At 39.5% G+C, this 25,313-nt stretch overlaps 2 protein-coding genes across 5 annotated transcripts in view; one reads left to right on the plus strand and one right to left on the minus strand.

Annotated features, from left to right (window-relative positions):
- The first annotated feature begins 6,430 nt into the window (after nt 1-6,430).
- Nucleotides 6,431-25,313, plus strand: part of LOC141133291 (granzyme A-like) — a 35,268-nt gene continuing 16,385 nt past the window's right edge. The window contains exons 1-3 of the mRNA XM_073622570.1: nt 6,431-6,568; nt 15,337-15,478; nt 18,461-18,599. Of these exons, the coding sequence (XP_073478671.1) occupies nt 6,517-6,568; nt 15,337-15,478; nt 18,461-18,599 (333 nt within the window). The 5' untranslated portion in view covers nt 6,431-6,516. The remainder of the gene's footprint in view (nt 6,569-15,336; nt 15,479-18,460; nt 18,600-25,313) is intronic.
- LOC141133271 (uncharacterized) overlaps nt 6,820-25,313 on the minus strand; it is a 41,997-nt gene continuing 23,503 nt past the window's right edge. For 3 of the 4 annotated variants that reach the window (XR_012243037.1, XR_012243036.1, XR_012243039.1), the window contains one exon: nt 15,091-16,210. The gene's annotated coding sequence lies outside the window, so the exon portion shown is untranslated. Of the gene's footprint in view, nt 9,052-15,090; nt 16,211-25,313 lie in introns of those variants that run through there. The other variant, XR_012243038.1, reaches the window with a different exon arrangement.

Here is a 25,313-nt window from a genome sequence, read left to right on the forward strand (position 1 = left end):
ATCTTGCAAAAGACTGTTCATTGTCTCTAGAAAGGATGCATGAAGTCTTGAAGTCTGGCAGTGGGGTGATTTTGCGGATTGTTTGTCAGTAGTGCTAACACCGTAACTACATGTAGAAAAAAGTTAAAATAGAACTGGCAAACTTTCCGACTGGAGCACATCACAGTTGAAGACATTTACTTAAATGAATTAAAAATGTTTTACTTGTGTTCACCTGGGACCTTACTTCCAACTAAATTGTTACACTTCAGAACTTTGCTATACGCTATTTGCCTGGTGTTTTGCTGATCTGCATATAAAACATATGCCAGTAGCCGGTAGCATAGCTACTAACAAAAATAAATAAATCTAGGGTTACATGTTTTTAATGTGCATCCAAGAAGGGACACGGGGGTGGATGGCACTGCAGTCTGAGTGTACAAGCAGCCTGACAGTCCGTTGTACACTCACAGACTGCAGCATCAGTTCTCTTTGCTCTCTCACTGAGAGTAGAGAGAACCGATCTTTACTTTCACCTTCCATTGTGTACTACGTGATTGCTGTGAATGGACATAGTAATCACATGGCAAAACACCATGTAATTACCCGGACACAGCGGTACTGTGATCTGCTGTATCCAAGTGATATGCAGAACCCCGGGCTCCAGGGGGCACACTTTGTTAGCCTGCAGGAGCTGCCGATGTGGGGTGACGTACATGTTATTATAATGGAAGTAATAGGAGTGAGTGTGGCCCTGCTAATGAGGTTGAATAAATATTGTGCAAATAGGTGACAAACAAAAAAAGGTAAATATTACCATATGCCATGAAAATGTGCAAAAACTGCAATGTATATGCAAATGAAAAACTACTGTCGTCAAATACAATACATTAAAGTATATCTAAGGTCCGTTTTAAGAAAAACAAACATGTTATACTTCCCTCCTCTGTGCAGTTGGTTTTGCACAGAGTGGTCCCGATTCTCCTCTTCTGGGGTCCCTCAGTGGCGCTCCTGGCTCCTCCTCTTCTTGAGTGCCCTGTTGGAGAGCGCTCTCTCTCAGGGCACTCGTGCGGGAACGCTCCCGAGTCCTGCTGCTGCGTCTATTGACACAGATATGAGGACTCAGCCCTGCCCCCTGGCTCCAGCGTCATTGGATTTAAATTGACAGCAGCGGGAGCCAATGGCTTCGCTGCTATCAATCTATCCAATCGGGACCCGAGACACCGGGTAGGGGCATAGAATGCATTAAGGTGAAAAACCTTGAAGGTTTACAACCCCTTTAAAGCCAGGATCTGTGCAAATAAGCAAACACAGTGCAAATAAACCCATATCAACCTAAAATAAACATACTATATAATTCATGAATAAATTCTAAGAAATTCCTCAGTATTCAAAAATAGAATGCATTAAAGAGGAAGTAAACCCTGATAGGTGTTACTTCCTCTTTGTTTCCCTGCAAAGGTAAAGCATAATGGGCTACTATGCATCTCATAGTAGCCCATTATGTGAAACTTACCTGCAGGAGAAGCCCGCGATGTCCCCGTCTTCCTCGCTAGTAGCGAGCGTCCATTCTTCACCTCTCTTCCGTCCGGGGCCGCGAACTCCGCTCTGTGACTGGCCGGAGTCGCTTGATGTCATGTGATGCACATGTGCGCGGGAGCCGCCTTTAACAGCATGACCCAAGCTAGAAATGGCACAGCGTGCCCTTTCTAACACCGGCGCATGCGCAGAAGAAATCGTCCTACGTCGATTTGCAAATATCTCCTAGACCGTGCAGGTCTGGGAGATATTTCAAGCACCTTAATCTAGGCTTACCTGTAGGTTAAAGTGGTTGTAAAGGGTTAACAACCACTTTAAGGTGAAAAACCTTGAAGGTTTACAACCCCTTTAAAGCCAGAATCTGTGCAAATAAGCAAACACAGTGCAAATAAACCAATATTAACCTAAAATAAACATACTATATAATTCATGAATAAATTCTAAGAAATTCCTCAGTATTCAAAAATACATAAAAAATAAAGATAACAATTAAATTCATAAACATATATTGTATAAAGAAATTACATATGCATAAAATCAAAAATATACATAAGTGATATAGTTGATATAAAGTTGGTGAAAAAAACGTGATCAAGAACCAAAGAGTCTTTAATACTAATATGTGGAAAACAGTGCTGCAATATCCACAGAAGTGGGCGGTGTCCGCGTGTCCCTCATGTTCCCCCTTTATGTGATCTAAAACTCCCCACTTAAGGGGTAGCACACATTCACAGTTGTATACAAGTCTTTCTGCGGTTGCCTCACTCTTTGAGTGTTTTGTCATAAGGGTATCAGGTAGGGCTAATAAAAAGCCTCCATAGTGTAATTCCATAAACCATTTAATAAATGTAAAGGTAAATATTGCACAGGTTGTACTATTGTACATGTATGTTAGCCCGCATCAGCACTACTTCCCATCTGCTGTCTGTAGGCAATGGGCAGATGGGAAGCAGTTAAAGGATATTAGGGCATCTACGATAGATCAACACAATGGGGTTGATTTACTAAAGGCAAATCCAATCTGCAATACAAGTGTACTGCAAGTACACTTGAAAGTGCACTTGTAAGTGCAGTCGCTGTAGATCGCAGTAGATTTGAGGGGAAGCTCTGAAATGAGGGGAAGCTCTGCTGATTTTATCATCCAATCATGTGCAAGCAAAAATGCTGTTTTTTATTTTCCTTGCATGTCCCCCTCGGATCTACAGCGACTGCACTTCCAAGTGCACTTGTAGTGCAAAGTGGATTTGCCTTTCGTAAATCAACCCCAATGTGTCAATTATCAGTCATACATGGCATAGGGATTGCACACATGGATATTCCAAGCAGCAGTCATTTACCTGTGAAGGAGCAGAGAGACATCATGAGAAAGTAATAGAAGTGGTATTGAAACTGCTTTAACACTTTATCTGCAACTTGACCCCTTTCTGTCTGCAAAGTGACCCCTCACCACTCTATAAAAATGAAAAAAAAAAAAGTTTTGACTTTAACCTCCCTGGCGGTATTCCCGAGTGTGGCTCGGGGTTAAAATTCAACACCATTAGCGGTAACCCCGAGCCACACTCGGGATTGCATCGCAGGATCCTGGTGCCTCCTTACTTACCTTGTCCCCGGGATCCTGCGATGTCCCCCGCAGTGTCCATGGGCTCCGTCCTCCTCCGAAGCCTCTCTGTGCCAGGCTCCGTTCCCTGCGAGCGTCCTGACGCACGGGGGGTGGAGCCTGGCGGCAAATTCAAAAAAATGTAAAAAGCATAACACATACAGTACTGTAATCTTACAGATTACAGTACTGTATGAAATCATTTCACATCCCATTTGTCCCCAGTGCTCTGGCCCATGCCCTGCTTGCAGTTTTATATTGCATATACTGTTCTTTCTGCCTGGAAACTGGAGATTGTCCATAGCAACCAAAAAGTGTCCCTTTATGTCAAAAATGGCTTTAGACCAGCTAGAAAACAGCGATAGTAAATTAGAACACTTGCAGAATTGAGCGATAGTGAATTGTGGGGAAATTTATTTTATTACTATTTATGTTTATTTTTTTTAATTATTATTTTTTTTTTATTATATTATAATTTATGTTTTTGTGTTTCAAACTTTATCATACCCGGGATATCTACTAGACTCTTGTTTGGACAGATTTAAGTGTGTTATTGTTAAGAATTACAGGCCTACAATATAAAACGCATAATTTCCATGCAAAATAATTGTACCGCTTTCAGCACCTAAAATCAGAAAGAATCATACCGCCAGGGAGGTTAAATACTTTTTTAGAGGATGAGGTGAGAATCATTTTGCATCTGATACTTCTCTGATTGCAGCAATGTTAAAGTAGACGTAAACTCTAACTGAATTACATTAGTTTGTTAAAGCGCCCTGGGGGTTATTTACGAAAGACAACTCCACTTTGCACTTGGAAGTGCAGTCGCTCTAAATCTAAGGGGGAGATCTGCAATGAGTGGAAGCTCTGCTGATTTTATCATCCAATCATGTGCAAGCTAAAATACTGTTTTTTATTTTCCTTGCATGTCCCCCTCGGATCTACAGTGACTACACTTCCAAGTGCACTTGCAGTGCAAAGTGGAGTTGCCTTTAGTAAATAACCCCCCATGAATTGTAAACAATTGCTTTGTTTAACCACTTCAGCCCCAGAAGGTTTTACCCCCTTAATGACAGGGCATTTTTTGCGATACGGCACTGCGTTATTTTAGCATGGCAATTGCGCGGTTGTGCGATGTTGTACCCAAATAAAATTGATGTCCTTTTTTTCCCACAAATAGAGCTTTCTTTTGGTGGTATTTGATCACCTCTGCGGTTTTTATTTTTTGCACTATAAACAAAACAAGACCATCAATTTAAAAAAAAAAAAAAAAGCAATATTTTTTATTTTCTGCTATAAAACATATCTAATAAAAACATTTAAAAAATCAAATTTCTTCATTAATTTAGGCTTAATGTACACCGGACGTTTTAAAACCTCTCCTGAACGATTTAACTTGACAGATAGTAACCGACGTATAAAAACGCCCATTTTGCCGTGTTTACATGCCGTGTTTTGCCGCGTTTGCGTTTAGAAGCGTTTTTTCTTTTTTTTTAAATTGTCAAAAATGAAAAATGCCTGTTAACAAAATGCAGCCACATGCGAGTTACCGCGTTTATACACGTTTACAAGCTGTTACAGGCATTTGGCATTTCCTGAATGCATTTTTTTGCTTTCCAAAAAATGCTTCTAAACTCAACTGCCTAGAAATGACTATAAACGACCCTGTGTATATGTACTGATAAGATAACATAGAGGAGAGTTCAGGGGTAGCTGAAAAAAACCCAAGTTCTCCTAAATGTCCGTTTACCAGCAGCAGTGTACATGAGGCCTTCGGCCAATATTTATTCTGCTACATATTTTTGGAAAAAAAAAACAAAAAAAAAAAACAATAAGCGTATATTGATTGGTTTGTGCAAAAGGTATAGCATCTACAAAATAGGGGATAGATGTATGGCATTTTTATTATTATTATTATTTTTTACTAGTAATGGCGATCAGTGATTTTTAGCAGGACTGTGACATTGCGGCGGACAGATCGGACACCTAACTGACATTTTTTACACTTTTTTGGGAACCAGTGACATTATTACAGTGATCAGTGCTAAAAATATGCACTGACATTGTACTAATGACACTGGCAGGGAAGGGGTTAACATCAGGGGCGATCACGGGGTTAACTGTGTTACCTGGGTGTGTTAACAATACTAACGGTATGCCTGGGATAACACATTGATCCTCTTCCTGCATAGCAGAAAGACAGGATCTCAGTGTAATCCCTTGTCAGAACGGAGATCTGCCTTGTTTACTTCCCCGTTCTTTCTCTGTGGGAAACGATCACGGGCGGCCGGTGGACATTGAGTCCGCTGGACCCACTGATTGGCTCCCCCGTTGGCCAATCCGCACGCACCCCCACAGAAGCTAGTCCACGAATTGCCGTACTAGTACGGTGATTGGCGCAGCCGAGCCACCTTGCCACAGTATAACTGCGACGGATGGTCAGCAAGCGGGTAACGACATTCGATATTAATACATCTTTTGTCACATTTCAATGCTGCTAATATCATGCAGTTTCTTTGCAGTCACTTTCTATCTACACATACTCCAGTGATGGCTACTTAGTATTTCTCACGCAGGTTTCCTGATGGTGACAATATTGGACAGTGTCAGTCAGGGTTATCAAGTATTCTAATTAAAGCTGAAAATTTTTAATAATTTAATTTACATTAAAGCTGAAGTGTGGGGAAAAAAAACTTTATTTAGGCATTAGCTACATTTCAGTAAGGTACCTCAATTATTGCATTCCCCACTGGTGGCTGCTGCTTTCATGAAAAATATTGCATGCAACCCCTGACATTGATATCACCGTTAAAATTCTGGTAGTGAAATAGACATTCAGGGCTGGAACACAGGGATCACAGCGAGTCTCTTGCTGTGCAGCTCATCCATTCAGAAAACGTCTTGTCTTCTTTTTGAAGATTTCACAGTGTTCTATAATTGGACAAGGGACATTTGAATGTTGTAATGTCCCCTTGCCCAGTCACAGAATGCCTTATAGTCTTTGAAAATGGCTTACACACTTTAATATTTCAAATGTAATTTACCAATTCCAGTTTTTCAAACAAAAAGCGTATGCATACGGCATGTACTTACTGCATGCATTACATGAGTGAGGTGTAATGCCCTTTAACACACTACCTTGTTAGGTGCCTATTATTATTTTTTATTATTATTATTATTATTATTATTATACAGGACCAACAATTTGCACAGTGCTTTACAACACAAGGGCAGACAGTACAGTTACAATACAATTCAATACAGGAGGAATCAGAGGGTCGATTTGGTTGGTAGACGTAGTAAAAGGAAACTGCAAACAAGGTGGTGTCTGCCCACAGTGTATATAACTACGATGAAATCTCCAGTTGCTATCTTTGCTGTTTAGACAAACCAAAAAGAAGATGCTCTGTTGGATTTCAACATGTTTGTTAGCTTCCCTTCTGCTTCCAAATGGTAAGTTTGACCTATGAGTTACATAATTTTTTTTTTAAGAAGATTAAGATTAAGATAGAAGATTAAGATAGAAAACAAGGTAATACAGATATGTTATATAAAATAACATCAATGAATATACAATTAAATATATTGGGAATAGTTAAGAAAAAAAGAAAGAAAAAATGAAAAAATAAAAAGAAGAAAGGAATAAACAAAAGAAGAAATAAAGAAGAGTAGAGGAAGAGGTGGATTAAGATATGCTGGATTTTATATTAATGGTGGATGTATCATTTTAGAGCAAAAGTAAAGAATGATCAATATTAAGTGTGTTGGTAAAGTCGAGCGATGGAAACCAGAATTGTAAAAATTTAGAATAATTATCAAGTAGGATAGATGTTAATTTTTCATGAACCATGGTGCCCATAATTCTTTATTTCACTTCTATAACATTCAGGGATGGAGTTCTCCAGGCTTTAGCAATAGTTTGTCGGGTGGCCAAAAAAATAAGAGATCAATTTTCTCTCCGGTTTTCTAAAGCTCAGAGGTGGTTTATGTAGTAAGGGTAAGTTAGACCTATGAAAGAGAAATTAGTACAGACCTGACTCATGTTTGCTTTGTAAGTTTAGCAAATAATGTTTCTATTTTGGAAAACATCCACCTAAATTTGAGGTTATTTTTTATGACACATCTGGCTTTCTACAAGTTACATAGTTACATAGTAGGTGAGCTCGAAAAAAGACACATCCTATGTGTGATTATATGTCAGTATTACATTGTATATCCCTGTATGTTGCGGTCATTCAGGTGCTTATCTAATAGTTTCTTGAAACTATTGAAGCCCCCCGCTGAGACCACCGCCTGTGGAAGGGAATTCCACATCCTTGCCGCTCTTACAATAAAGAACCCTCTACGTAATTTAAGGTTAAACCTCTTTTCCTCTAATTTTAATGAGTGGCCACGAGTCATGTTAAACTCCCTTCTGCGAAAAAGTTTTATCCCTATTGTGGGGTCACCAGTATGGTATTTGTATATTGAAATCATATCCCCTCTCAAGCGTCTCTTCTCCAGAGAGAATAAGTTCAGTGCTCGCATCCTTTCCTCATAACTAATATCCTCCAGACCCTTTATTAGCTTTGTTTCCCTCCTTTGTACTCGCTCCATTTTATCCTTCCTAAGGGCTGGTGCCCAGAACTGGACAGCATACTCTAGGTACGGCCAGACCAGAGTCTTGTAGAGCGAGAATTATCGTTTTATCTCTGGAATTAATCCCCTTTTTAATGCATGCCAATTCTCTGCTTGCTTTGTTAGCAGCAGCTTAACATTGCATGCCATTGCTGAGCCTATCATCTACTAGGACCCCCAGGTCCTTTTCCATCCTAGATTCCCCCAGAGGTTCTCCCCCCAGTGTAAAGATTGCATTCATATTTTTGTTACCCAAATGCATTATTTTACATTTTTCTACATCGAACCTCATTTGCCATGTAGTTGTCCACACCATTAATTTGTTCATATCTTTTTGCAAGGTTTCCACATCCTGCGGTTTTGCCCTGCTTAGCTTAGTATCTTCCGCAAATACAGAGATTGAACTGTTTATCCCATCCTCCAGGTCATTTATGAACAAATTAAATAGGATTGGTCCCAGCACAGAACCCTGGGGAACCCCACTACTCACCCCTGACCATTCTGAGTACTCCCCATTTATCACCACCCTCTGAACTTGCCCTTGTAGCCAGTTTTCAATCCATGTAATCACCCTATGGTCCATGCCAACAGACCTTATTTTGTACAGTAAGTGTTTATTGGGAACTGTGTCAAATGCTTTTGCAAAATCCAGATACACCACGTCTACGGGCCTTCCTTTATCTAGATGGCAGCTCACCTCCTCATAGAAGGTTAGTAGAATGGTTTGGTAAGAACGATTCTTCATGAATCCATGCTGATTACTGCTAATGATACCGTTCTCATTACTAAAATCTTGTATATAGTCCCTTATCATCCCCTCCAAGAGTTTACATACTATTAATGTTAGATTAACTGGTCTGTAAATCCCAGGGATGTATTTTGGGCCCTTTTAAAAAAAAAATTGGTGCTACATTGGCTTTTCTCCAATCAGCTGGTACCATTCCAGTCAGTAGACTGTCAGTAAAAATTAGGAACAATGGTCTGGCAATTACTTGACTGAGTTCCCTAAGTACCCTCAGGTACAAGCCATCTGGTCCCGGTGATTTATTAATGTTAAGTTTCCCAAGTCTAATTTTAATTCTGTCCTCTGTTAACCATGGAGGTGCTTCCTGTGATGTGTCATGAGGATAAGCACTGCATTTTTGGTTACTGAAGCCCTTCGATTCACTCGTGAAGACTGAGGAGAAGAATAAATTCAATACCTTCGCCATCTCCCCATCCTTTGTAACAAGATGTCCTTCCTCATTCTTTATGAGGCCGCCTATCAGTGCCCATCAGTGCAGCCTCATCAGCGTACATCAATGAAGGAGAAAAAGTACCTGTTTGCAAAATTTTATAACAAAATATAAATCTTTTTTTTTTTTTTTCAAAATTTGCTCTTTTTTTTTTTTTTTTTTTTACAAAAAAAAAAAAACCCATCAGTGATTAAATACCACCAAAATAAAGCTCTATTTGTGGGGAAAAAAATTATAAAAATTGTCATTTGGGTACAGTGTTGCATGACCGCACAATTGTCATTCAAAGTGCGACAGCGCTGAAAGCTGAAAATTGGTCTGGGCAGGAAGAGGGTTAAAGTGCCCAGTAAGCAAGTGGTTAATCTCTCTCTCTTTTTATACAAATTCCCTATCTCCACCTCATTTTAATATAGGGAAATGATTAATGGCCATATATAGTACTTTAACTGTAAAACCGCATGGCCATTATCAAGTGTCTAACTAATGGTATTTCAATTCTTTTATCACAAACTGCATATTTATGCCTTGCAATGCGGCCTTAAAGAGGTATTGACCCCAAAACCAAAAATGTAAAACTACATACCGTATGTCACTTATTAATCCTCCACTATTGATTTGAATTTATGTATCTATAAACGGAATATGTAGTTCACTGTATTGCATATTATATTCTAAATTTCCACCATATATTTAGCTTACTATGGAATTACTCCAGGGACAATGCATTCTTATGCCATATGGCGATGTATCATCTATGAAGTGACCCCACTGCAGGCAATATCCTTGAAATAATTATTGAGAATTAATACATTTCTCCACCACCTACAAAAAAGTATTTGATCTCCTGCTGATTTTGTATGTTGGCCCACTGACAAAGAAATGATCAGTCTATAATTTTAATGGTAGGTTTACTTTAACAGTGAGAGACATAACAACAAAAATATCCAGTAATAACGCATTTCAAAAAAGTTTTAAATTGATTTGCATTTTAATGAGTGAAATAAGTATTTGATCCCCTATCAATCATTTCTGACTCCCAGGTGTCTTCTATACAGGTAACGAGCTGATATGAGGAGCACTCTCTTAAAGGGGATGCTCCTAACCTCAGCTTGTTACCTGTATAGAGACACCTGTTCACAGAAGCAATGAGTCAGATTCCAATCTCTCCACCATGGCCAAGACCAAAGAACTGCCCAAGGATGTCAGGGACAAGATTGTAGACCTACACAAAGCTAAAATGGGCTACAAGACCATCGCCAAGCAGCTTGGTGAGAGGGTGACAACAGTTGGTGCGATTATTCGCAAATGGAAGAAACACAAAATAACTGTCAATCTCCCTCGGTCTGGGGCTCCATGCAAGGTCTCACCTCACAGAGTTTCAATGATCATGAGAATGGTGACAGGTCAGCCCAGAACTACACAGGAGAATCTTTTCAATGATCTCAAGGCAGCTGGGACCATAGTCACCAAGAAAACAATTGGCAACACGCTACGCTGTGAGGGACTGAAATCCTCTAGCGCCCGCCAGGTCCCCCTGCTCAAGAAAGCACATGTACAGGCCATATTATATTATATTATAATATTATATTATATAATAATAAAAAATATATATATTTACATATACATCCTTTTCAATCCCCCCACCCTTCGTTGTGGGGTATATGATGACTATCATGAGCACATTAGCACTAAGTAGTCATTATGCCAGTTACTGTTCGTGCCACATGTATCCACTCCTTCAGTACCATCCCGGTGTATCCAATCATCTTTTTTATATTAATTAAGAAGATTTTTAATTCTTACTTTTTACACAATTTGTTTTATAAATGTAATATTCTTACATTTTGGTCTGGCCTGGATTAGTCCTTCATCTATATAATAATTTTTCTTTGCTACCTCGGGCGTCTCATGGTATACAGTGATATGGGCATTCACGTTATGTGCAGATGGGCATATGGGTTGTGCATCCTGTAATACTGTGAATATATCTCTATACACATATACATGTACTACTAGTATTGCTGACAATCCTAAATGCTATTTAGTACAACACTATACAAGCTATATATCATCCACTAGTCACTATTGACGTTTGGTAAATATATGTGACATGTATATGTTCACTGCTTGTCAGTATGCAGTGGCCCCTGTGATTCAATGTGCGACAGCCGGTTTATTTTTACACTGCTTCCGTGTTATTGTCTGCAGGGCAGATCCGTGATCTACATAGTGCCGGCCTCGCCCCCTCGAGCGTCTGCCTCTAGCAGTATGGCGCCGCGCTATCCCCTGCCGCTTACGTCATCGGTAAGCGGCAGTGGGCACAGAGGAAATGACGCGCACCGCCCCTTCCTCCTGTCTGGAACGCAAACGCACTGGCGTGCGTTCCAACACCGATTGTACATCCGGATAGGACCGGCGGGCCGCTCTCTCACACACACTGCAGCTACACAGCGATCAGAGTGTATTGAACATCAAAGGTATAGTGTCCATCTCTATGTATATCAGCTTACTAACATGATACTTCCTTCCTTGCCAAACAGATGCATCCATCCCATGCCTCTCTGCACCTTTCTGCGCCCATCTCTCTATATATATATATATATATGTGTGTGTGTATACATGCACACATCTATCACTGCTGATCATGCACCCCTATGGTTAGCCCCTGCTGGGTTCTAACTGTACTACACTACAGCGACACTCACCAGTTTCTTTACTTTACTTTACTATATCTATTAATGAATGAATCTATTCATCAATTTATTTATTATTTATTTTTTAACCAATTAAACCATGATGGGCTATCCATTTGTACAGGCAAAGAGTGTAGGAGGGAGGATCTCCCAGAAAGGGAGGAGCCTTATGTGCCCTGCCCCATCCATTGATTGTGCCTTTTTGGCATTCACTATATATACAGGGCCTACTGAAGGAGGGTTCACTGCTGAGCTCTGATGAAGAAGGGACGAGCCCTTCGAAACGCGTAAGCGAGCAGTGTTATATATTCCTCTGAAATACCTTTGGAAGGCTTTGTTCATCATTTTTACCACTTGTTGCAAGTTGATGTCCAAGGTTTATGGCACATGATTCTCTACTGCTTGTGAGTAATTTCCTTTATCATTTTACTTAATAAATGTTTTACAAAAGATAATGCACATGGCTGGTGCGCCCTTCTCTCTTTTTATTTACATGTACAGGCCAGCCTGAAGTTTGCTAATGAACATCTGAATGATTCAGATAAGAACTGGTGAAAGTTTTGTGGTCAGATGAGCTCCAGCCAGTGTCTCGGGTCCTCATTGGATAGATTGATAGTAGCAGGATCCATTGGCTCCCGCTGCTGTCGATCAAATCCAATGACGCGAGAGCCGGGGGGCGGGGCCGAGTCCTGCTGTCTGTGTCAATGGACGCAGTGCCCCCAGGGAAAGCGCTTCTCCGTGGGGGCACTCGATGCGGGGAGGAACCAGGAGCACTGCTGGGGGACCCCAGAAGAGGATCGGGCTACTCTAAGCAAAACTCTTGCACAGTGGAGGTAAGTATGACATGTTTTTTATTTATTTTTTATTTTTTTTAAACAAAGCTTTCCCTTACCTTTAAGGTCCTGGAGTAGCCTAGCCAGTCTCCAGACCTTAATCCCATTAAAATATGTGGAGAAAGCTGAAGGTTTTAGTTACCAAACTGAAGGTTTTAGTTACCAAAGAGGAGTGGGACAAAATCCCTACTGAGATGTGTGCAAACCTGGTGGCCAACTACAAGAAATGTCTGACCTTTGTGATTGCCAACAAGGGTTTTGCCATCAAGTACTAAGTCATGTTTTGCGAAGGGGATCAAATACTTATTTCACTCATTAAAATGCAAATCAATTTATAACTTTTTTGTAATGCATTTTTCTGGATTTTTTTTGTTGTTATTCTGTCTCTCACTGTTAAAATAAACCTACCATTAAAATTATAGACTGATCATTTCTTTGTCAGTGGGTAAATGTACAAAATCAGCAGGGGATCAAATACTTTTTTCCCTCACTATATGTCATAAATCATTTGCGTTAGATAGAGCAGCATTTGAACTAGGGTTGTCCCGATACCGATACTAGTATCGGTATCGGCACCGATACCGAGCATTTGCCCAAGTACTTGTACTCGGGCAAATGCTCCCGATGCTTCCGCCGATACCTGGAAGTCAGCGGTGATCGGCGCGTGGGGGAGTTACAAGCTTCTCCCCCCGCGGCTTTCAGCGCCTTTAGTGACATACAGCAGTGATCGGTGCTTGTAACTCCCCCACACGCGATCACCGCTGACTGTCACTGCATCCTCCTCCATGCCCCCTCTGTTCCTCTATCCCCCTCCCCTTCTCTGTCCCCTCCGTTCTGCTGTGCCTCTCCGCTGTCCCCTCCGTTCTGCTGTGCCTCTCCGCTGTCCCCTCTGTTCTGCTGTGCCTCTCCGCTGTCCCCTCCGTTCTGCTGTGCCTCTCCGCTGTCCCCTCTGTTCTACTGTGCCTCTCCGCTGTCCCCTCCGTTCTGCTGTGCCTCTCCGCTGTCCCCTCCGTTCTGCTGTGCCTCTCCGCTGTCCCCTCAGTTCTGCTGTGCCTCTCAGCTGTCCCCTCCGTTCTGCTGTGCCTCTCCGCTGTCCCCTCCGTTCTGCTGTGCCTCTCCGCTGTCCCCTCAGTTCTGCTGTGCCTCTCAGCTGTCCCCTCCGTTCTGCTGTCCCTCTCAGCTGTCCCCTCTGTTCTGCTGTCCTCCTCCTCCTTTCTTTGTGAATGGACAGAGTCAGCCGACTCTGTCCATTCACATAACTGAAACATTGTAATCTCCTGTGATTACGATGTCTCAGTTTATGAATGGAGAGGAGCCGCTGTCTTCTCTCCATTCATTCTCAGTGCAGCTCAGGCTGTTGAGAAAGGGACTGGGGAATCTCTATCCTTGGTCTCTTTCTCTGTCTCAAGGGGGAGATATCAGAGGTCTGTTAAGACCTCTGATATCTCACCAAAGCCCCCAAACAGGGCTGATTAAAAAAAAAAAAAAAAACACATATTGCAATAAAGAATAAAAAAATATTATTGTAAAAAATAAAAATTGTAAATAAAAAAAAACACACAGACACTGTTCACCCCCTCCCCCCCCCCCCCCCCGAAAAAAGAGAAAGCATTGTTAAAAAAAACATTGTCACATGACATTAAAAAAAAGAGTATCGGTATCGGCGAGTACTTGAAAAAAAATATCGGTACTTGTACTCGGTCCTAAAAAAGTGGTATCGGGACAACCCTAATTTGAACCCATTGCAGCTCCACATAACTGTAAATAATAATCCTGTTTGAATGATAAAAATTATTTTCCAAAGTGATCCTTAAAGGGTTAGTTCACTTTTACAGAAAAAATTTAAAGATGAGCTAACAGCGGACACTATCCCCCTTCCCTCCCAGGTCTCTGCTGTACTTACCCCCCCATTTCAAATTCACTGGAGTGATGCAGGGGTGCTGACAGCTCAGCAACCCTGGAGGTAAGAACAGCAGGGACTAGGAGAGTCAGGAGGGCGTCCAATGTTAGTTCACCATTACATTTTTTCCGTAAACGTGAACTAACACAGGTCCAAAAGGAACTGTATTTGTGCCCCTGTATACCTCTCTGACTGTACCAACAAAGCTTTAGATGCTTCATTATATATATTATATATATTATACTGACAAGCTTCAAGTAAATAAGGAATACAATGTTGAATCAAATGTGTAAGGCAATCATTTAGAAGGCAGTTTAGATTTAGAGCTGACCAGCAGTGCTGTTGTGGAGAGCTTACCAGGACCATTGCAATGTGCATCATTATTATTACTGGGGTAGTTCCATAATGAGAAGGTGTGGGATAAAACAAACAATGCTAAAAAAAGAGTGTTAGCAGCCAGTATGTGTAGAAAAGGATCCCAGAGGGTATGCCAGCAGGCAGAATGTGCAACAGATAACTGCTCAGGGACATAAGGTAGTATGTTCAGGAGGGCTGTACCAAGAGTATGACACTATGAAGTATGCGCAGTAGAGAACATTTTAGCTTGAACTATTGAGTTCTGTAAACAATGGACTTTATTTTAGCAAAGAAACTAAGTCTACTAATCTGGTAAACATCTAAAAAGGAGCCTACAGCTAAGTGAAAATGAACATAGAAAATATTCAGATACAGTATTTAATATTTTTCTGAGTCAAAAAGTACAAAATATTTGCAACTTTGCCTGGTTGCTGGTTTGACCTTTTCTTACATACCACTTTCTGAGTCTAGCTGTTGGTCAGTAGGGCTGACCATGTTTTAAGGTGCCCATGTTTCTGACAGATTTATTTACAATGTTTTTGATTGTTTTTTGTTTTCTTCATAATGTGTTCCTAATATTGTACAGGTGAATGCAGTGACATCATTGGAGGACAGGAAGCTGCTCCTCACTCTAGACCATATATGGCTCTGCTGAATACAAATGGATACCGATGTGCTGGAACATTAATAAAAGCTGACTGGGTGTTAACTGCAGCTCACTGCAAAGTGTAAGTAAATATCAGATTCTCTGTGCTTATTAAAACTGTTAAAATTGTTTCCTAAAGTAAAACCCTGGAAAACAAAAAGGATCCCTTGCAGCCATCCCTTCCACTCTGGCAGTGGACTGGACTGTCCCGCAACATCCTCATGTCTCTGCATGGAACCTGATGAAGTCAAAGCACCTTAGATTACTGGAGTGCAGGGAAGAAGAAGCTGCAGGGACTGGTCTAGCATCAGGGAGGATCCTGCAGAAGCAAGATATGTATTCTACCTGGGAATTAGGTTATGGTTCTTATATGTGTTTTAACTTTTTATATAATAAATGTGAAACAATTTAAGCATATGCAGTGTTGATAGTTGTAAGTGGCAAGGTTTGTAATGTAGTCCAACCAGTTCTGAGATTTGCACAGCCCTGCCAGACAGTACAACAGGTTGGTGACCTCACTATTATCTGCTGCAGTTAAAGCAAAATAAAAATGTTCCAAGATTTTTTTTTTCTATGCCATTATTTACTAGTATGCAACATATTAGCACATTATGGCAGGTCTACCAGTCAATCGACTCCCCTCAGCGATGCGGTGTCAGGGCTCTTGTTGGACATAGATACCTCCATCTCCATTTTTCCAGGATGCTTGATTAGTTATATTTACACTTTAAATAGTGCTTTTTTAGTCTACCTGTTGAACTTTAAATTGCTTGAAGGAAGTCAAACATTCTCTCCAAATTCCAAATGCATGTGACTAGGAATGAAAGAAAAGAATTCACCAACATTTTAGAGAAAGAAAAACTGTAAATGTTCTCCCTATATGTAACTGGAATTCATAAAAAGCACAAACAAATGAACTGGAAAAACCATAAACAATTTGGTGCTTTCTATATATGCAACTGCTTTATACCCCTAAAACATGTGTGCATAGACCCAACATGGCACATCCCTGATATGGATATAGATAAACTGATCATTAATGTGTTGCACATTTCGTGGTCTGTGAAGATAACATCTTATTAAAGCTACAAATTGTGACAATAAAAGTAAACTTAAACAAGCAGAAAAAAGCCAATAGAGCACTAGACAAGTGCACCGCCGAAATTAGTTTGTTTTCATTTTTGTTTCATTCGTTTTTTTTTTTCTTTTTTTTTTCATTCGTTATAATCGAAATTCGTAACATCGGAAAAATATTATGATTCGAAAATTTGAAAATTCGGAATTTCGAAAATTCAGGAATTCGGAAATTCAAAAAATTGAAAATCCAAAGATAAGAAGGAAAATCCGAAAATTCGAAAGAATGAAAATCCGAAAATAAGAACGAAAATCCAAAAATCTGAAAATTCGAAAATCCGAAATAATAACTAACTAACTAACTAACTAACTAACTAACAATAACTAAATATTAAATTATAGGTATTGGAATTTTGGTTGTTAGTGAATGTAATGAATACAAATTTTTCCAAAGTTACAAATTATTTATACTAAAATAAATATAAATCAGGTGCGAATCAGGTCTGAATTTTTTTCCTGAATTGGTACCTGAAACAGAGCCAAAGACGCACAGGACCCTTTTCCAGTGCAGACCGCGGCCGCCCCGAGCTCTGTGAACTGGATCCATTGAGAACCGGTCACACTCTCCTGTCATGCATTTGGATGCGGGGAAACCTCTGTAGGTCTTCGTCAATGGCATCAGTTTGACATCAGTTTAAGACACTTCTGAGATCTTTCAGAATTTACTGACAGGTGCATTTGACCGGCTTCAAATGAGTGCTGCATGTCCAAAGATGTGTAGCAGAATGCAAAACCTACTTGAAGCAAACAAATGCAAGTTGACCCTTAAGCTGGCCATACACTACCTAATTTTCTCATTCTCATTTCTCATTTTCTTTAGATTTACCTTCAACTATGTAGTGCAAGGGCCTGCCTGACTGCATACAAATTGAAAGTGTTTAGGTTTGACCTCATATTATATGGTTTTGGTAAATCTAAAGGAAAGTTGTACAAGAAAATGTTATAATGTATGGCCAGCCTTATGCCCTGTACACACGATAGGATTTTCCGATGGAAAATGTGTGATAGGACCCTGTTATTGGAAATTCCGACCATGTGTAGGCTCCATCACACATTTTCCATAGGAATTTCCGACACACAAAGTTTGAGAGCTTGCTATAAAATTTTCCGACAACAAAATCCGTTGTCGGAAATTCCGATCGTGTGTACACAAATCCGATGCACAAAGTGCCACGCATGCTCAGAATAAATTAAGAGAGGAAAGCTATTGGCTACTGCCCCATTTATAGTCCCGTCGTACGTGTTTTACGTCACCGCGTTCAGAACGATCGGATTTTCCGACAACTTTGTGTGACCGTGTGTATGCAAGACAAGTTTGAGCCAACATCCATCGGAAAAAATCCATGGATTTTGTTGTCGGAATGTCCGATCAATGTCCGACCGTGTATACAGGGCATTAAAGTGTTTGTGCAACCAAAACTTTTTCCTTCGTTTTGGATAGAGTGTGTAAGGATGAGCACCACATAGCAGTCTTCCCTATCTATCCAAAACTAGAAACATTTTTGATTTGATATATACTTTATTATTTTGATGTAACAAAAATAGATTTCAGTCTTTTCAAATCTTAGTGATCTTATCATAAAAGTACTTGTTATGGGGTGACAACTGTCTCTGTGTCTCTGTTTGCACCCTGTCACATGTACCTCTACTTGAGACTACAGGCAGCCATGCTAACACACATTGCCTAGACACGCTCCACTATTTTACTATGAGTATGGTCATCTAGAACAACGAGGTGCAGCTAATGTTAGGTCAGGGGTATCGAGACAGGAAATAGCTGAAAAAGGATGAGATCAGCGGAGCTGAAATGCAAAAAAAAAAAAAATGAAAACAATATTTTATGGAATAATCACTAAATGTTGTCCAGCTGGAGTTTGCATTTACATTAATAGTAGAAAAAACATTTGTTTTGCTCATATTTAATTTTTAGCAATTCTTCAACTACAATCAAACTGGGTGTCCACTCAATAAAAGCAGAAGATACATATGTACAGAAGTTCAAGGTCTTAAGAAGCATAAGACACAACTATGATGAGAATACACTGGATAATGACATCGAGCTTGTACAGGTAAGCACATCATGAAAATAACAAAAATCACTCCAAGTATTTCACTCCAAGAAAACAAAAACAAATATATTGCAGTTTGCCAGTTCTTAGATGTGGTGGCTGCATTATGTTTTTTTCATTAGGCTTGCTTCTTTTAAGGCTCCATTCACAATCGTGGACGGAGTTGCCGCTATTACGCCCGCGATTCAAAATGGCAGCAAATCGCGGGAAGCCTGTGCGTTCCCTGTGACTTCCAATGGCACCCCAATCGCGGCGCGATATTATCACGATTCAGCGGGCGACAATTGCGGTAAAATCACACAAACAGAATCACGGGACGCCTGCCGCCCAAAAGAAGCTTTTGTACTTCTTTTGAGACTATAACAATCTTCTGAAATTCTAATTTCAAAAAGAATACATTTGGATTGCAATAGAATAAAAATGTAAATAGAACAAACAATATAATAAAATAGAAAGAATATACTCATCTTCCAAAATTCGAATTTTAAATAATATAAATTCAGATTCAAATGGAATCAATTAAAATTGGAATAGAAAAAACAATAGAATAGAATAGAAAGATCATTTCCCAAAGTTCGAATAGAACACATTCTAATTTGAATAGAAAAGAATAGAATAGAAAAGAAAAGGAAAAAAAGAAAAGAAAAGAAAAAAACAATACAATACAATAAAATAGGATATAACCATCTTCCCGAAAATTCAAATTTTGAATGGAATAAATTTTAATTCAAATAGAATAGAAATGAATATAATAGAGTAGAAAATAAAAGAATAGATTAGAATGGAAAAGAATAGATTAGAATGGAAAATAATAGACTAGAATAGAATATAAAAAAACACAATAGAATAGAATAGAATAAAATACTGTAGAAAGAATATAACCATCTTTCAAAATTCAAATTTCGAATAGAATAGAATAGAAAATAAAATAGTAGAATAGAAAAGAATAGAATAGAAAGAAACAACAGAATAGAATAAACTAGAATAGAATAAAATAGAAAGAATATAACCATCTTCCGAAATTCAAATTTCAAATAGAATACATTCGAATTCAAATAGAATAGAAAAGAATAGAATGGAAAATAAAGAATAGAATAGAAAATAATAGACTAGAATAGAATAGAAAAAACAACAGAATAGAATGGAATAGAAAGAATATAGCCATCTTCCAAAATTCAAATTTTAAATAGAATAAATTTGAATTCCATTCAAATTTTCCAATTTTGGTTCGAATTCAAATAAACTAAACAAATTCCAAAAATGAATTAAATGAAATGAAATGAATTTAACGAATTTAACAAAACAAATTTATGTAAATAACAAATTGAATTAAAATGAAACAAAACACATTTTTTTGTTCTGCACATGTCTAATGTTACACTGGCTGGATTTTAAACCATTCTTGCCACCTTCATTCTTTTTAAACCTGGCATTCTTCATCTCCACTACATGATGGGTTGATGCAAAAGATGGAGATATCATTGTTTATACGATCTGTTAAGACTACAGGATGTGACAAAGATTTTTGGGAAAATCATGTATTTTCTGTATTTAAAGAGGAGGGCCCATGAAAAAAAAAAATTAAAAGTCAGCAGCTACAAATACTGCAGCTGCTGACTTTTAATTGGACACTTACCTGTCCCAGGGTCCAGCGATGCGGGGTATCGAAGCCCCGCTCATCTCCCCCTCCGTTTGGCGGCGCCGGCATTGCAACTGTGGGCGCCGGGCTGTGGCTTCACAGCCCGGCGCCCACTGCGCATGCGCGAGCGGTGCCGCGCGCCGTGATTGGCCGCTCAGTCACCTGGGACCTGTAATGGGTCCCAGATAATTGACAAGTGGGAGGGAACAGAGCCCTTCCTGTGCCGTGGGGAAAGTGACGTCTTCAACCCAGGCACTGGAAGAGGCAGATTTCGAGGGACCGCATAGCAACAGGGAAAACAAGGTAAGTAAAAAATTTTTTTTTATCCAATTAATTATTTATGATTGATTTCCAGCACAGTCAAGCATTTTTTGTTTTATGGGTGGAACACCACTTTAAGTAAAGTGTTCTTAGCATGAAAAAGGAAATTCATGCGGCCACTACATCTAAGAATAAATAAGCTGCAATATATTATATTTTTATTTTTGGATTTAGATATACTTTGATATTTCCAGCAGGATCAAATTAAAAACGTTTTTTGTGGTATTTTCTTTCAAATAATGTTTACTTTTAAGCTTAAAAAAGTAGCCAAATGAAGAAAAACTGTTTTTTTTTTTTTACCAGCAATTTTAGCAGGGTTATAACAACTATTGTTGCTATAAGTCCAAAATGTATTCTCTCATTTGTTCCATTTATCACAGCCCTAAATATTTTTTCTTGCACAAATCATGTTGGAGTAACTTGCTAATGAACTAAAGGATTTTTTTTTTTATGTTGCACATTTTTTTAACATAGCACTAGTGAAAAAACTAGCAACATAAAAAAAATAGCCAAAGAGAGAAGTGGGCATATACAGTATCTAACTTAATGTAGTAATGAACCCTAAGCATTTTGTTCTTTTTGTATTGCTTCCTTTATGTTAAATCCCTGGTGTTTCTGTCAGTCGATCTGCTTTCCTATTAAAAACTGGCCACACTAAGCAGGAGAGCACACCATGGTCAGTTCTCCAGGTATGAAGTGTGTTCTCCTCCAATGAGCAGACTTGTCCTGACATGCGCCCGCTGCACAGTGCCCACTCAGTGACAAGCTCAGTGTGCTGCTGCTTCTCCTCCCCCCAGCTCTTATGCAGCTGAGAACAGTGTATGTGATCACTTATAAAAAAGAAAAAAGGTATTTATAATGTTTTTTTAAATGTATACAAAAATGTTTTACCTTTCATTTCACTGCCTGACTTCCCACTACTTTAATGTTAAGTACCGTTGTTATGGCAGCAGATAACTGCCATAACCCCAGTATTTTTATCCACGGCTGGCGATCCTCTTTCATATAAAAGTGGTCTCAGCAGAAGATTTGCAACAAGATCACTTTTATAGGTGGAGGAAGAGGTGCCCCCCGCCGCTTCCTGGGTGTCTCCGCCGCTTACCGGAGCCGTTGGAAGTGACGGAAAGATCCGATCCCTGGGATGGATGGGCGTTGAGTCGAGTGAGGGCAAGATGACCGGAGCAACTTCAAACATAATTTCCCCCCTCCGGCCTTAAAGGGACAATTTTTTTTTATAGAAAAAAAAAGAAATTACATTTTCTTTTATTTTTTATTATTTATTGCTTTTAAGTGTAAATATGAGATCTGAGGTCTTTTGACTCCAGATCTCACATTAAAGAGGCCCTGTCCTGCTTTTTTTCTATTACAAGGGATGTTTATATTCCTTGTCATAGGAATAAAAGAGATCCAACATTTTTTTTAAAGGGACAGCGTAAAAATAAAAAGTAAAATAAATATTTTTTTTTTTTAATTTTAAGCGCCCCGTCCCTCCGAGCTCGCACGCTCATATGTCAACAGTATTCAAACCACACATGTGAGGTACCACCGCGATCAGTGAAGCGAGAGCAATTCTAGCACTAGACCTCCTCTGTAACTCAAAACTGGTAACCTGTAGAAATTTTTAAACGTCGCCTATGGAGATTTTTAAGTGCAAATGTTTGTCGCCATTCCACCATTTTGAAACATGACATGTTGGGTATCAATTTACTCGTGGGTAACATTATCTTTCACATCATAGAAAAAAATTGGGCTAACTTTACTGTTTTCTTATTTTTTAATTCAAAAGTTTATTTTTTCCAAATAAATTGCGTTTGTAAGACCACTGCACAAATACTGTGACAAAAAGCATTGCAATGATCTCCATTTTATTCTCTAGGGTGTCTGCTAAAAAAAAAAATATATATAATTTTTTGGGGTTCTAAGTAATTTTCTTGAAAAAATACTGATTTTAACTTGTAAACAACAAGTGTCAGAAATAGGCTTGGTCCTTAAAGGGGTTGTAAACCCTTGTGTTTTTTCACCTTAATGCATCCTATACATTAAGGTGAAAAAACACCTGGCCCCCCGTTTAACTTACCAGAGCCCGTTCATCTCCTCGGCGGGGAAGCATTGTCCCTCTCTCCACGGGATCTTGGCTCTTGATTTGATAGATTGATAGCAGCGCAGCCATTGGCTATCGCTGCTGTCAATCAAATCCAATTACGCGGGCGCCCGGGGGCGGGGCCAAGTCCGGCATTCGAGTCTGTGGACGCAAATGCTAGACTCGGGAGTGTGCCTGCAAGGTAACCCCCTCGGGAGAGCGCTTCTCCTAGGGGGTTATCTGATGCCAGGAGAGCTGCCGGGGGACCCCAATAGAGGAGCTGCACAGTGGAGGTGAGTATGACATGTTTGTTATTTTTAAAAAATAAGAAAGTATCCTTTACAATCACTTTAAGTGGTTGGGTTGTCTTGCAGGAGAGTTTCTGGTCATCCTAGGCTACGAGGCTGTGGTTTTCTATTGATGGACACAGTGTAGGGAGACACAACTATAGTTCATGCATGCAAGGGAGTCTCTATAAGATTCTGTTAGAGAAAGGAGCTACGCTGAAACAGAAAAACTGGGGCAGTGATCATTACACAAGCTTAAACTGGAACATAGACAACTGACTGTCTATGAGGGTGAGGAGATGGACACCAGATATTAGCTCAGTTGCAATGTATGAGAAATCAGCTTTAGCATGTCTCCTTCCAAGGTATGCCACACTGACGCATTTCACCCTCCCACAGGCTTAGTCATAGATGTATTTTTTGTATGATCAAGCTTGGAGAGGTGCCCTTTCTTTTTTAGGGTGGAACCTAGGCAAGAATTAAAAGATGAAGAATCTGCATACTCAGTAATTGATTAACCACTTCAATTCTGGGCACTTCCCCCCCTTCCTGCCCCAGCCAACATTTTTATCATTTTGTTCCCACAAATAGAACTTTCTTCTGGTGGTATTTGATCACCTCTGCGGTTTTTATTTTTTGCTAAACAAATAAAAAAAGACAGAACATTTAACCACTTTAGCCCCAGAAGATTTGGCTGCTGAACGACGAGAACGATTCGGCACTGTGTCATTTTAACTGACAATTGCATGGTCGTGCGACGCTGTATCCAAACAAAATTGACGTCCTTTTTTTCCCACAAATAGAGCTTTCTTTTGGTGGTATTTGATTGCCTCTGCGGTTTTTATTTTTTGCGCTATAAATAAAAAAAGGCGACAATTTAAAAAAAAAAACACAATATTTTGTACTTTTTGCTATAATAAATATCCCCATTTTTTTTAAAAAAAAGCAAGTTTTTTCTCATTTTAGGCAGATATGTATTCTTCTACATATTTTTGGTAATAAAAATCACAATAAGCGTATATTGATTGGTTTGCGCAAAAGTTATAGCGTCTACAAAATAGGGGATAGATTTATAGCATTTTTATTATTATTTTTTTTTACTAGTAATGGTGGCAATCTGCGATTTTTATCATGACTGCGACATTATGGTGGACACATCGGCCAATTTTGACACATTTTTGGGACCATTGGCATTTATACAGTGATCAGTGCTATAAAAATGCATTGATTACTGTAAAAATGTCACTGCACTAACAATCAGCGTAGACCCCCCCGTCAGGAGAGCAGCCGATCGGCTCTCCTCTACTCGCGTCTGTCAGACGCGATAGAGGAAAAGCCGATAAACGTCTCTTCCTGTTTACACTGTGATCAGCCGTGATTGGACATGGCTGATCACGTGGTAAAGAGCCTCCGTCAGAGGCTCTTTACTGTGATCGGTGATGCGGTGTGTCAGACTGACTCGCCGCACCACCGATCGCTGTGCGCCCCCCCTGGCACGCGATCGTGGCTTATCCTACTTGACATCATATGGTGCCCAGTCAAGATAACTGAACCACCTGGTTAACCACTTGACCTCTGGAAGATTTACCCCCCTTCATGACCAGGCCATTTTTTGCGATACGGCACTGCGTTACTTTAACTGACAATTGCGCAGGCGTGCAACGCTGTACACAAATAAAATTTATATAATTTTTTTCCCACAAATAGAGCTTTATTTTTGTGGTATCACCTCTGCGTTTTTTAATTTTTGCGCTATAAACAAAAATATACCAACCATTTTGAAGAAAAAAACAATATTTTTTACTTTCTGCCATAAAACATACCCAATAAAAACACTGAAAAAAATCAAATTTCTTCATATTCAGTTTTAGCCAAAATGTATTCTGATATATATTTTTGGTAAAAAATTCCCAATCATTGGTTTGCGCAATAAATAATAGTGTCTGCAAACTATGGGATATTTTTATATATTTTTTAATTTTTTTTACTACTGTAGTAATGACGGTGATCAGCGACTTATAGCGGGACTGTGATGTTGCCACGGACATTCTCACACTAACTGACACCGTACTGGCACCTTCAGCACTGAATGTATGTGATGGCAAGGGGTGCTAGGGTGTGCTGAAAAATCTATTGATGCTGGCTGCTGGGGGATCTATTGTTCCTGGAAGGGATCTATTTTTGCATGGTGGGGAATCTTTTGTTACTGGTGGGGTCTATTGTTGCTGGCTGTTGAGGGGATCTATTGTTGCGTGGTAGTCTATTGTTTCTGGAGAGGTCTATTGTTGCTGGTGGGGGAATTATTGTTGGTTTGGGTTATGTTGCTGGGGGATCAATTGTTTGCTGAAAGGGATCTATTGTTGCTGACTGCTGAAGAGTCTATTGAT

The sequence above is a fragment of the Aquarana catesbeiana genome, linkage group LG01, assembly GCF_042186555.1.
Source record: "Aquarana catesbeiana isolate 2022-GZ linkage group LG01, ASM4218655v1, whole genome shotgun sequence".
NCBI classification, from domain to species: domain Eukaryota; kingdom Metazoa; phylum Chordata; class Amphibia; order Anura; family Ranidae; genus Aquarana; species Aquarana catesbeiana.